At 38.4% G+C, this 12,688-nt stretch overlaps 1 protein-coding gene across 3 annotated transcripts in view; it reads left to right on the top strand.

Annotated features, from left to right (window-relative positions):
• CEP350 (centrosomal protein 350) overlaps positions 1–10,407 on the top strand; it is a 144,427-nt gene extending 134,020 nt beyond the window's left edge. For all 3 annotated transcript variants that reach the window (XM_060091184.1, XM_060091185.1, XM_060091183.1), the window contains exon 38: positions 6,536–10,407. In XM_060091184.1, coding sequence (XP_059947167.1) covers positions 6,536–6,700 — 165 coding nt within the window. In that variant the 3' untranslated portion in view covers positions 6,701–10,407. The remainder of the gene's footprint in view (positions 1–6,535) is intronic.
• The last annotated feature ends 2,281 nt before the right edge of the window (positions 10,408–12,688 follow it).

Raw genomic sequence — 12,688 nt, 5'->3', positions numbered from 1 at the left:
TATTTGATCCTCACAATAATTGTATGAGGTAGGATGGACTAATGTTACTCTGTTTTACAAATGAGGAAGTTTAGATTCAAAGATATTAAGTGACTTGCCCAGCAAGTAAGAGCCAGGACTTTAACCAATTAGTTCTTCATAAATCTTGGCCTCTCAAGGTGGACTTGCTCTCATATTTCTACAATAGCTTAGAGTTTGAGTTATTATTAATTACCAAGATGTTACTTCTTCCACTTTTTAAGGAATTAAAGAAAAAAGCACATCAAGAGACATTCATTTACCCTACTATCAGTTGAATTGATCATAATCCCTATAAATCATCTCTGTGCATGCATTTAGTCAAGAATTGTGCTAATTAAGGACTGATGTTACAATAGTAAGCAAAATAGACATAGACCTTGCCTTCATGGATTTACAGTTTGCTGGCAGAAGCTAGCCATTAATATATAATATATACAAGTGTGTAATTATAAATTAAATGATAAAAATAGAAGAATAGGGAGCTGTTGTAAAAGCATATGGAGGAAACTGATCTGATGAGGATGGTCAGGAAAGGCTTCCCTGAGGAAGTGACAGCTGAGCTGAGATCTTAAAGATGAATAAGCATTAATTGAGTTCCGTGATAGAGAGAAGAGCAATTCAGGTAGAGGAGACTACACGTGCAAAGACTTGAAATGGGAAGGAGCATGGAAATGAAATGTCATTGTGGCTGGAGAGTGAGTTGAAATACCTGGGCCTATGTAACTTTTTTCATGAGTTCACTCTTCTTAATGTTTAGTGAAATGATACTGTTAGCAACTTGAGTTAATTATTAACAAGAAATGCTAAATAAACTGGTCACCCTTCCTACTATTAGATTTAGCCACCTCTAGCATTTGGATATTCTAATGCTTGTACATTTTAGAGAGATTGAGATTTAAAACAACAATTTTCATGACACATAAAACAAAAATTTTGCCACTAATACAAAGGAAAAGGGTCTCAAAAATAGAAATTTCAAATGTGTTTTAAAAATCATTTATTTAAAAATAATCATTCTCATTTTAGAAAATTTAAAATACTGATTAGTCAAAAGAAAATAATCATGACAACCTTATCACCTAGATGACTCTTAATTATTTTGATATATAGACCTAGAGTTTCTTTTTATACTGAGAATTTTTTTTTAATCATTTGGGGTCATAGTCTCTTTTGTATTCTGATTGTTTTTGCTTAATTAAACGTGGATGTTTTTCCTTGTTTTTAAATGTTCCTTTATTTTATATCATTTTTAATAAATTTATTCCATTTTATTTTTTGTGGAAATATAGCAGTCATTGTAGAATTATGTAACAAAACAGACAAAACTCAAGGAGCTTTTGCTCTAGTTAAGGAGACAGATAAGTAAGAAAAGTAGATACAGAGAGAGGGAATAAGGGAATACTGGGGTGATTTGACTTACATTTTAACAAGACCCCTCTGGCTGCTGCGTTGAGGATAGACTGAAGCAAAGGTGGGAGTAAGGAGGCCAGGAGTATATTGTCATAATCCAGGCAAGTGATAGTAGTGGCTAAGACCAGTTTGGTGGTATTGGAGATGATGAGAACAGTTTTCAAAATAGAACAACAGAACTGCTGATAAATCGAATGTGGAATATAAGAGAGAGAGGTATTAAGAATAACCCCATCGGGTTGGTGTGAGTCGCTGAGGAAGGGAATTGCCTTTTGCTGATTTGAGGAAGACTGAGAGAAGCAGGTTTGGAAGGAACATCAAGAGTTCTGTTTTGAATGTATTAAATTTGAAATGTCTAATAAACATCCAAATGGAGATACTGAGTAGGCTATTAGATATATGAGCCTGGAGCTCAGGCAAGAGAGGTAGGCTGGAGATGTGAATTTGGGAGTGGTGAACATATAGATGGTAGTCAAAGCCATGAAGGAGAGTGTAGACCAATAGAGAGGAGGTCCAAGGACTGCTTCTTGACAAATTCCAATGTTTCGAGAGTTAAGAAGGTGAGGAGGAACCAACAGAGACTAAGGAGCAGCTGATGGGGTAGAACCAGGAGAGTGTGAGGTCCTGGAGGCCAGGTGAAAGTGTTTCAAGGAGGAAAAATGAATTACCTGTGTCAAGTGCTGCTCATTGGTCAAGTAAGATAACGACTGAGAATTTACCATTAGATTTAGCAATGTGGAGGTCTTTGTTGATCTTAACATCAATACAGGTAGTTTTTGTGGCATGGATAAGGTAAAAGCTTGATTTGAGTAGGTTTCAAGAGAGAATGAAAGACAAATTAAGGAGAGCAAAATTGGACACTTCAAACGAGTTTTTTTGTGAAGAGAAAAATGGAGGGAAATGGTAACAAGAGAAGGGCTCTTGTAGCTTGAAAGAGATATGCCGATAGGAAAAAATTGTGATGATGCAGAGAAGAAAGGAGAACTGCTGGAGCAGTGTTCCTGAATAGACACAGATGGAATCCATGCAAGTGGAGGGGTTGGCCTCAAACTGAATATCAATTGCCCTTCTAAAACAATTCTAACATGATAACCTATTATATTTAATATTTCATAATAAACAGTTGCTTTTTCCAGATTAAGAAATGTATAATTTAGCTGTTGTTGCTTGGACTAGGAAAGTCCCTAATCAGTCTGTGTGTCTTTAGGCATTATTTGAGGTGAGTAAAATACAAAGAATGTATTTTTTAGGTGTTAAAGGCCTCTGTTGGCCAAAAAAGAAGAGAAATCTTCTTTTGGCTCTAGTTCTCCTTTACTATCCCCTTACCACTTCACAAAGATATTGATTAATTTACATGTTAAGTTGGCTAAGAATATGGGCTATTTTTAGCGATGTATTCTCAAAGTATATATGATGTGGAATGAGTAAAAGTAATTAGACCAACCTTTGTATATCCTTTTTATACAGTAGCCTTGGGAAATCTCCCTACTGTAGGTAGAACTGCATTTAAAATGATAAGTCCTGCAGTGAAACTACCTAGCTAATGATTGAATCTCCTTTACAGATTAAGATCTGATAAGGTACTCAACAGCTCCTGAGTTTTTACTTACTGTTGATAAGTTCTTTCTCATATTAAGCCTAAATTGGTTTTCACGTAATGAATTATAATTTGCTTTTACAGCTTTAAGGCTTTACACAACAATTTTAATTCTTCCTACATGCCTTTGAAGCGGCTGTAATGTTTCATCAGTCTTTTTCTCCCTATTAAACATTGATATTCTCTCCTGTTGTCTGATAGCATTTTTTTGAGCCCCTTTCAACCTCATCAGCTTTAGCTCTTTGTCAGTGTCCCTCCTTAAATACACTGCTCAGAATTGACAATATACAGGCATACCTCATTTTATTGCACTTTGCTTTATTGTGCTTCCTAGCTACTGCAGGGTTTTTTTTGTTTGTTTGTTTTAACAAATTGAAGGTTTGTAGCACTCCTGCATTGTCAGATAACGGTTAGATTTTTTAACAATAAAGTGTTTTTTAACTAAGGTATGTACATTGATTTTTACACATAATGCTGTTGCACACTTAATAGGCTACAGTATTGTGTAAACATAACTTTCACATGCACTGAGAAACCAAAAAATTTGTGTGACTAGCTTTATTGCGATATTCGCTTTATTGCACTGGTCTGGAAGTGAACCCACAATATCTCTGAGGTATGCCTGTAATATCTTGTGTTATTGCTTAATTAGTACAGTCACATAACCTTCTTTTTTCTAGATACTATCCTTTGATGAATGCAGTTTATAATCACGTTCGTTTTATTTTTAGCTATACCATTCTCATGGGACTCACAAAAGCTTAGAAAAATTCTAAGACCCAAATCTCAACCTGTGCTTTTGTGGTTATTTTTTTGATCCAAGTACAGGACCTTATTTTATTCCTTCTTTTTGTTAAATTTGGCCCATCATTCCAAGCTTATCAACATATTTTTAGGTTCTTTCTTTTAACATAGCTATTGTGTTTCCCAGCTTTCACGTCAGCTCTAAAATTGAGGTACCTGCCTTCATCTAGGTCATTGCTAAAAATGATGAACTCAGCAGAGCCAAAGACAGCCATAAAACACTCACTAAAAAACGATATGCCAGATATTTATTTAACACCTTCTATTTGCACTGTCCTGGCCACTGGGAAATTATAAATAAAAAGAAATCCCACAGCCTAGCGGGAGAACAGATGCACAGAATACAAAATTCTGTGGGATAATTACTACGATGGAATATGAACAAGATAGATTGGGAGCACAGAGGGAAAAGCTCTTGAGTCTTCCAGGCAGAAACTTCCTTCCAGGTTGATAGTTGTCTTGTCCTTCAGTCCAAAAAAGTGCACATCCACCTAACTGACCTGTCTCTATTTCACCATCTTGTTCACAGGGGTATGGTGAAAGGACATATGCTTGCTGAAATCTGGCCACATTCTATTTACCACTTTTCTCTTTTCTACCAGCCGAATACCCTGTCCAAAAAAAAAAAAAAAGTTAGACTGACTTTTTAATTTAATTATTTATATATAATACATATTAATTTACATACATACACACATACATATTAAGGAGCAGCAGCAAGGGAAGTGTGTGATTGAATAGAATAGATTCCCAAAACCAGAAGAAAATGGAGGCATATTTGCAGGTTGTGAGATCTCTCAGTTGCCACAGTTGAGGTTGCAAACTGGGCTTTGTGCTTTCTGATGGCCAAAGAAAAAAGGAAAACACGATGTTCTTACTGGCTGGGAGGGAAATAATTCCTGTTCTTACAGAGGAGCAAAGCTTTTGCTATACTGATGAGGCACAGTGCGGACTCATCACAGCTTCACTGAGAGATATAATGGATAATGTCCTGAGCATATGTTCCTGCTGTAAGGGCAAAAATGATTACATTAGGACAGTGTTTCCTAAATTTTATTATTGCATAGGAAATTGTTCAAGGAACAAATTTAATAATAAGGCTGAGAGAACTTAGAAAAAGGAAAGCTGTGCAACTTTGTTTGAACAGATAAACAAATTCATGGGAGATAAGAGATCTTTTATAGGGGACACACTTATTATTAGCTTTTCCAGAATGTGATTCTCCCTCAGCACCAGGTTGAGAAGTGTTGCATTAGGCTGTTGCCTATGGTATCGTTCATAAGAGAAGAACACCAGTTCCTTTGTATCTTAATAATATTTCTTATATAGCCACACAATTTGATTCTTTGACCAGATACATACAGGAAGCTCTGAATTAATCAAGTTCCTCTACTGGTGGACTTCTGTTTAGAATAGACTGATATACATTGTGAAACTCCCAGAGGGAGATTTCTAAAACTTATTTGACCATATCACCCTTTTTGGTGGTATTTCTGTCCAGGGAGCATGCATTAGGGAACAAAGAAAGGGATATTTTATATAGGCTTCAAGCAGCCTCACCAAGGAGAAAGAATGCGGCAGCCGCCTTGCCACATACCTGTCAACCCTAACCAAGGGTGCACGTCTGGCAGCACTGCTCTCCCACACTCCAGAATGGTGTGGCCTCTCATCCAAGAGTCTTCTCGGTTCCTTGTGCCAGGAATCAGAGCACAGGTTCCCCTCTTCACTTCCGCTGCCTTTTTCAAGAGGAACTTATGATAAGTGCAAGTTAGGAGCTTGTTGTCACATGGCTTTTTGCCAAGTTAGACTTTTGGTTAGAGACCCTCGACACAGCAATTAACTTTGCTGAATTTGTGACTAAAGCAGGGTTTACAATCTACTTTCTCCACCTGGTCTCCCATCTCACTCACAATATCATTACATACAATAAGTCTAACATGTTTCTCTTATAAGTAGTTTTTAAAAATTTATTGTAAACAAGCAAAACATCTTGGGCAGTTCATTCTAATTTGATTCCTTTGGTTTACCTTAGGAATCCCCAAATCTGAAAATGCAAAAAGAGCATTTTATATAAAGTGTAATATAACAATGACTTAAAATAAACTTAAGCAATAGTACATTTAAAGAATACTCCAATACCAAAAAAAATGGGGGGTGGGGGGGAATTCCCTGGCAGTCCAGTGGTTAGGATTTGGCGCTTTCACTGCTGAGGCCTGGGTTCAGTCCCTGGCCAAGGAACTAAGATCCCACAAGCTGTGCAGTGTGGCCAAAAAAACCTAAAAACTCCAACGAATATGAAATTCTGCTCATTTATATACATACTCCAGAATCATATCTACTATTGTCTTTGGATGTATGCATTTTATAATTGTAAATCCATATGTCTGAACATTTGCATTATTCTACGTATTCTTCTGTGTTGACAGAGACAACATACTTGTAATCCTTAATATCTATAAAATACTGGAATATTGTCAAGGTTGACAGATTTGAAGCCAGTTTTTATTCGACAGTTGAGTTTTTTCAAACTTCTTGCAGCTTTAAAAGGGCTATTGATATCATCATATAAATTAACTTTTCTTCTCTGACTTATTTCCTTGGGTTGTAGTCCGACGCATGGGGTTGCAAAGTTAGTGAATATCATTGATTCCTAGCTTTTGTGTGACAGTGATTATTCTAACCTTTCTGTTTTCTAAATTCTAGGTACAGGAGCTCCACGAGGAGGAGGCACAGTGGGTAAACTATGATGAGGATGAGTTGTGTGTGAAGATGCAGCTAGCTGATGGGATCTTTGAGACCTTGATCAGAGATACTGTTGATGTTCTGAATCAGATCAGTGAAAAACAGGGGAGAATGCTACTTGTGTGACATCTTGCAAATAAATCGAACACTGAGTGCTAATATGAGTCCTGGGCCTTTCTGCATCCTGATACACACCCCATCTCCATCATAGCAAGAGTGCTTCTGGACCTTGTACCTGTTCTTAAAGACTACTGGTTTGGAGTTCATGGGACAATGAGGTATATCTGGTATTACAGCCTTTGCCTTTAGAGACTGTCCACTGGAATACTTGGTTGTTTTCGGTGGGCAGGGTCTGATGTTGACACACAGTATAATCCTATACCTCTTGTTAGCATCCCTACTGGGCCTCAGATGAGGGCTGAAAACACCAGACTTACCTCTTAGCTTAGACTAGGGTATCACTTCCTTGAGTCTGAAGTCAAGCAAGAGAGGTATATAGATGTGCATCATACCATTTTTGAAATGTAATCTTGGTTTGTACCATGAAAGTCATAAATAGACATTATAGTCTCTAAACAGTATTAAACCCTGAATTACTTTCAGATAGGCAAGTTTAGTAATGTGTGCCTATTTCCCATTGTGGAGTTCATTTCATTTAGTTTTGAAGACCATTTTCTTCCATTATTGCAATTGAGCAGCACCAAGTGGACTCTCAAGTTAACAGACATCAGTGGTAGCCTTGCTTCCTGAGCACCATCTAAAGAATTTTAAACTTTTGCATTATTCTTAGTTTTTTCTCTGTGAGCATGAAAACAAAGAAGTGCCCCAACTGAAGACTGGGCTCACAGGACTGGTGCAGGGCTGGTTCTTCCACCCCTTGTCTACCCCTGCACTTTTCTTACTTCTTCTGAACCTCTGCCAGCTGCTCCCAGAATCACAGATCCTCAGGACCATCTCAGGCATCGAGGCATGGCAGAAGTGGAAATAATTCATTTTGGCCTTCAAACTTTAAGCTCCCATATCTCCCCAAGAAGTCAGAGACGCTGTTACTTGAATGATTTAGGAAAAGAGTGTGTGCACCAAAGACAAAAAGATATTGTCTATTGTTTGTGTGCTTGTTTTACGCTATAGAACATTTTTTTAATTTATTTTAAGATAAATTATTAAGTTGAAAATGTATGTCCCTATTCAGAAGTGAAAGATTCTTCTTGTAATAGTTAAACTTCTGTCTTGAAGCTTCTATGGTTCATAGTCTTTGCACAGGAAACTTACGGTTTTAACAAACCCATACACATATTGAAGAAGGCAGTTTAATTCAGTAAAAAGAAGATGAGCTCTTCTAAGATCACCTGCAGTAGCCGGAATGGGGTAAAATAATTTAAAGACACTGTAAAATTCAATTCTGCCTCTCTTGCAGCATTGCTTCTCACAACTATTACCTGTATCTGAAAAAAATATATAGACTCCAGCTGCTACGTTAGAGCATGTGTAATGCTCTCCTGGGACCTCAGTACCCTGCCTTCTTGACTGGTTTCTCTGAATCAGTCCTATCCTTCTTCAAGTAATCTAGAAGAATGTGGATAATCTTAGGCGTGAATGTAAATGCCTTAATATTGAAGGTCCTGATTAGAAGCATGATATAAGACATCCACTGGATTCATACTTAGAAATATCCTGGAATGTTATAACTTCAAATATGTTAGGAAAACCCCAAAGATGGTATAATCTTTAAGTGTGCATGTTCATTCATTTCTGCATCTTTCCTCCAAACTTGCCTTTGCGTCTCCAATGTTTCACTATGCACACTTCCATTCCTCTTCGGTTCCATCTTGTCATTATGAGAAACTTATTGAAATAATCATTGGAATACTTGCATTTTGCACAATGACTGGTATGATAGCTCTTGACAAATAAGGAAAGCACTGAAATGTTGTGATTGGGTCTCGGGAAATGCTCAGATTGATGTTGCCATCATTTCTTCTAGGCTTTTGATGTTGAGCTCTAGTCTTGTAGCCATAATGAGCAAATTGACTAAGAGAAGCTAGGGTTTCTTGGGGTTATTAACCAGTAGTGTGGAGATATTATTTTCATGTGGCCAAGGAAAAGCGAAGCCTTTTCTTTTCAGTTTGTGTTAATTTGGAAGACGGAAAAACATCTTGTCTACATCCTTTGGCTGTTTGTAGGATTACATAGTCCTTATGATACTGAAACTTTACAGCTGCTGTACATTTTTTATAAATGAATATGAAAATAATATAATAGGAATATAGGTTGTTTTTCTACATACTCATTATTTGGACCTAAATAAATTTTTAATAATGTTTATCTTTACTCTTTATGACATTGTGATTCCAAAAAAGGAAAAAAATGATATAAGTCCATGGAATCAGCAACCTGGACTTAAAGTTCCCTGGTAAGAATGCTGCCAAGAATGTGGCAGTAGCAGTCCTAACATACTCCAGCTGTCTTTACTATCTTGAGAATCCTGGGTTCCAGATAAAAGAGGCAGGAATGGATCAGTCTTACTCTTTGCTAGAAATGATTATCCATAGTTTGGTAGCAGAAAACAAAGGAATCTATAATTAGCAGATTTCTTATTGCTTTAACTATTTGGGTATAATTGAAAAGGGGTTAATTGTTAACATTAGGAATGATAAACATGGATACCCAGCCACTCGTTCCATATTGGGATCTTTTTAATCAAGCTCTGCCTCTTAACCAAGAATCTAAATATTCCTTCTTTGTAATCTTTGTTCCTTCTCCCCACATTCCCATCCTCTTTCACTCTTTCTTCATAATTCCTCTAAGAAAAAGATCTTTGCATCAGCAGTAATATCTTTTAGAATAATAGCACTATCAGAATTTAGCAGTAAACCAACATAATAGGCTTCAGATTTATTTCTGAGTCCAAAATAATTTGTGCTATCCAGGGTACTTCACTCTGGGTTAAATAAGTACAGGGTATAGATTCCCTCTTCAGGTCTAAACAGGAATTTTTACTCTAGGGAAAAGTGGGAAGAACTCAAAAGTAGTTAATAAGGAAGGTAATTTGTTTTTCTTTTATGTAAAAGAAAGGAAAATTCCTTCTGTGACTACAGGTCTCTGAGAAATTACCTTTCAAAAGAGATTTCATCGCTCATAAGAGTGTTGTGGCCTATTGATAGAAACAATTTTGTTCACTTTCTTGTCTTGAAAAAAAAGTGGCCTTAGCTTTTTGCAATACTTGAATAAAGTGTGTACTCGCACAGCGTTAGAGACTCATAACTTTTCTGCAAGAAGTTCAAACTTACATCTTCTTTTACTACCTTAAGAATACTAGTGAATAAAACATTAATTCAAAGAGCAAATGATAGAAACTACAATGATGTTTAATGCAAATTGTAGAAATTTACATGTTTACAAATCATCTTAAACTGGTTGTGCAGCAATTCAATAAACTATCTTTGTATTATAAAAATGTGAAGAAAAATGTAAACTGATGTAAAGGAGGTACTGTCATTTTAATTAACCTATATTTAATAGCTTTTCCTTCAGAACTTTGCAAAGCCTTCTCGGTAAACACATTGCAAAGCATTCCCTGGGAGGCCCCGCCTCCCTGTGTGTACTGTATTGTGCAGACATGAAAAACAAACCCGTTTACTGTGTATGTGTAAATAGCCTGGTCATCAGGCCTTTTTCAGTCAACAGTCACATCCAGTGCAACTTTGCACAGAAGACTTAGGGTGTGGTTTGTAAGTATGATCTGTAAAATAGCTGGGATGAGTTCCCATGTACACCTGTGTAAATAGATTTGTTAACTGAAATGTACTTTAAGAAAAGATAAAATGTGTAAATAAACTGATTTGTAAATTAATTTCATGTCGGGTGTTCATTTTTTCACCTTTTGAGCCAAGTTTAGAAAGCTAGTCTCCATAACATTCACTTCTGATCTGTTACTGGGTGGCAGAGCACTTACGATCGAGCAAAAGCGTAAAGACGAGCTGCGCGCAGGACCCGTTCACATAAATGCCATCCCCACGTCCGTCTGAGCAGCCTGGGCTTTGACGTTCATAACTCACTCCTTCAACAGTCGTTGTGTCCACCTGCGTGTTCCGAGCACTGTGCCCAGTGCAGTGGAGAGAGCAGACGACAGACATGATGCCTGACCTTGGGGAGCTTAAAGTCTAATGAAGGAGAGTCATCAAAAAATAATTTCAAAAACAATGTATGCAAAATTGCAGCAAGTCCTGCAAAGGAAGCATACGCTGGTTTGAGAATATATATTTAATACAAGGACCCAACAAGAGTAGGGGAGTGAGTCAGAGAAGAGTTCCCTGATGAATTATAACTTTGTGTTCTATATGGATGGACTTCTTCCCTTGTACTTCAAGGCACATGTCTTTTCTCCGAAATGACTTGAATTCTGATCACCCTTACAAAGTAACACGTGGAAATGTCACACAATTAAGTGGGTGACAAGGAAGAACACCCGTCTGATAAGGAGGTGTGGCTATAATTTATTTCTGGAAATATAAGCTTGGAGAAGATTAGAGCTGGAAGGTAGAGAAGAATAAAAGAATTGCCAAGGTGGAACCGGTTGCCATTCAGGATTATGAATCATCTCTGGTCCAGCAAGTTAGACGTAACCACCATCATCTCACCTGAATTCCTCTGGTAGCTTCCTGATGGCTGTCCCTCTTACAGCTTTAACTCCTACACAACCATGTACATTAAAGAAATTCTCAGGAAAAGATCCCATATTGCAGCAAGTTCTAAGTTCTTCTGACTCTTACAAAACAGATATTTGCCCACAATGGGCCAGATACTGTTTGTTGGTAAGTCACAATAGTAATGATAGCTTGAACCTTGGAAAAAAAAACAAGTACCTGTTTCCTTGAATCAAAATATATGAAAATAGTATTGATAGATGGGAGGATGGTGGTTGACACAGCAGAGCCAGGAATGGTGAGACCAACTCTGGTGAGACAGAGGTGAGTGCTGGAGAAGCAAGCCAGTGCTCTATAAAATCCCAGAAAAGCTCAGAAATTGGAGGCAGCGACTACCACAGAGAAAGCTGTGAAATGTGGCATTGTTTCATTGGGTGGCCAGGCTGTGGAGCCAAGATTAAAAGGCAGGTAAATGCTACCCAGGGGAGAGATCAGTGCATAAATCTGAGGTCACTGAGAACCAACAGCAGCACCCCAAGCTCAAGGTACTGAGCTTACTTACAGAAAGAGAGGAGAGAAAGCACACAACATCCAGTCCCTTGCAATGCTTCGGTCCCCCATGGCCAGCAGGTCCATCGAGGCCTGGAAGCGTTCCAGGCCCAGGCCCATTCTTAGGTGACCGTGCAGGAGGGGAGAAGTTGCACATGACTGCCTTTCCCAACAGTCCACCCTGCCCAGCCACTGACAGAGCAGATAAAGGCATACCAAATCCGGTAGGACCATCATTTGCCCCAAGTCTGTAGGCGGAGCTGGGTCGATGGGCCCTTGAAACGCCCACATGAATACAGCTTGCTTACAGGGACTCCCTGTCACTTTGAGACAGCACTTTACCAGAGTCACTAGGAAAACCAGACCCAGGATGATTATCAGGCCTCCCTGGAGGAGGATCCTCAACCAGAAACACCCAGTGCCTGGACTAAGCCAACTGAAGAGGTCTGAGTAGGGACTGCGTGTGCACAGATGATAACCATCCAGCCTGAGCAAGGCGCTTCTGCCTCCTCATGTTGTTGATATACCCACAGCAAGAGGCGTTGGCAATCACACAAACACCACCCCATTCTGCCAGCAGGTAATTGAGGGCCATTCAGGTGTCCATCACTACCTTGGCTATCGTGTCGTGATTCTTGTCGATCTAGAGGAAAGCCCAAGTCACTGTGTACTGGCCAAGCCATTAGAACGGGAGTGTGGAACAAGAGGGGCCATGTTCTGGGATGAGAAGCCCAGCATTGTTTGAGTTTGCCTCCTTTCCCTCTGGCTGTGCTGATTCTTATCAGAGTGTCGTACAAGCACCACAGAGTCTTCTTAGAAGTGAGAAGAAGACAAGTTAAAGTTCCTACCTCGCTCCCACTCCAGGAAACTCCCAAAGCTGAAGATGTTCTCACCTACTACTGTGGGATCCCTTGTTGCT

The sequence above is a fragment of the Mesoplodon densirostris genome, chromosome 2, assembly GCF_025265405.1.
Source record: "Mesoplodon densirostris isolate mMesDen1 chromosome 2, mMesDen1 primary haplotype, whole genome shotgun sequence".
Lineage (NCBI taxonomy): Eukaryota > Metazoa > Chordata > Mammalia > Artiodactyla > Ziphiidae > Mesoplodon > Mesoplodon densirostris.
Note: the sequence above shows the minus strand (reverse complement) of the source record. Positions and strands in the feature narration are given on the sequence as shown.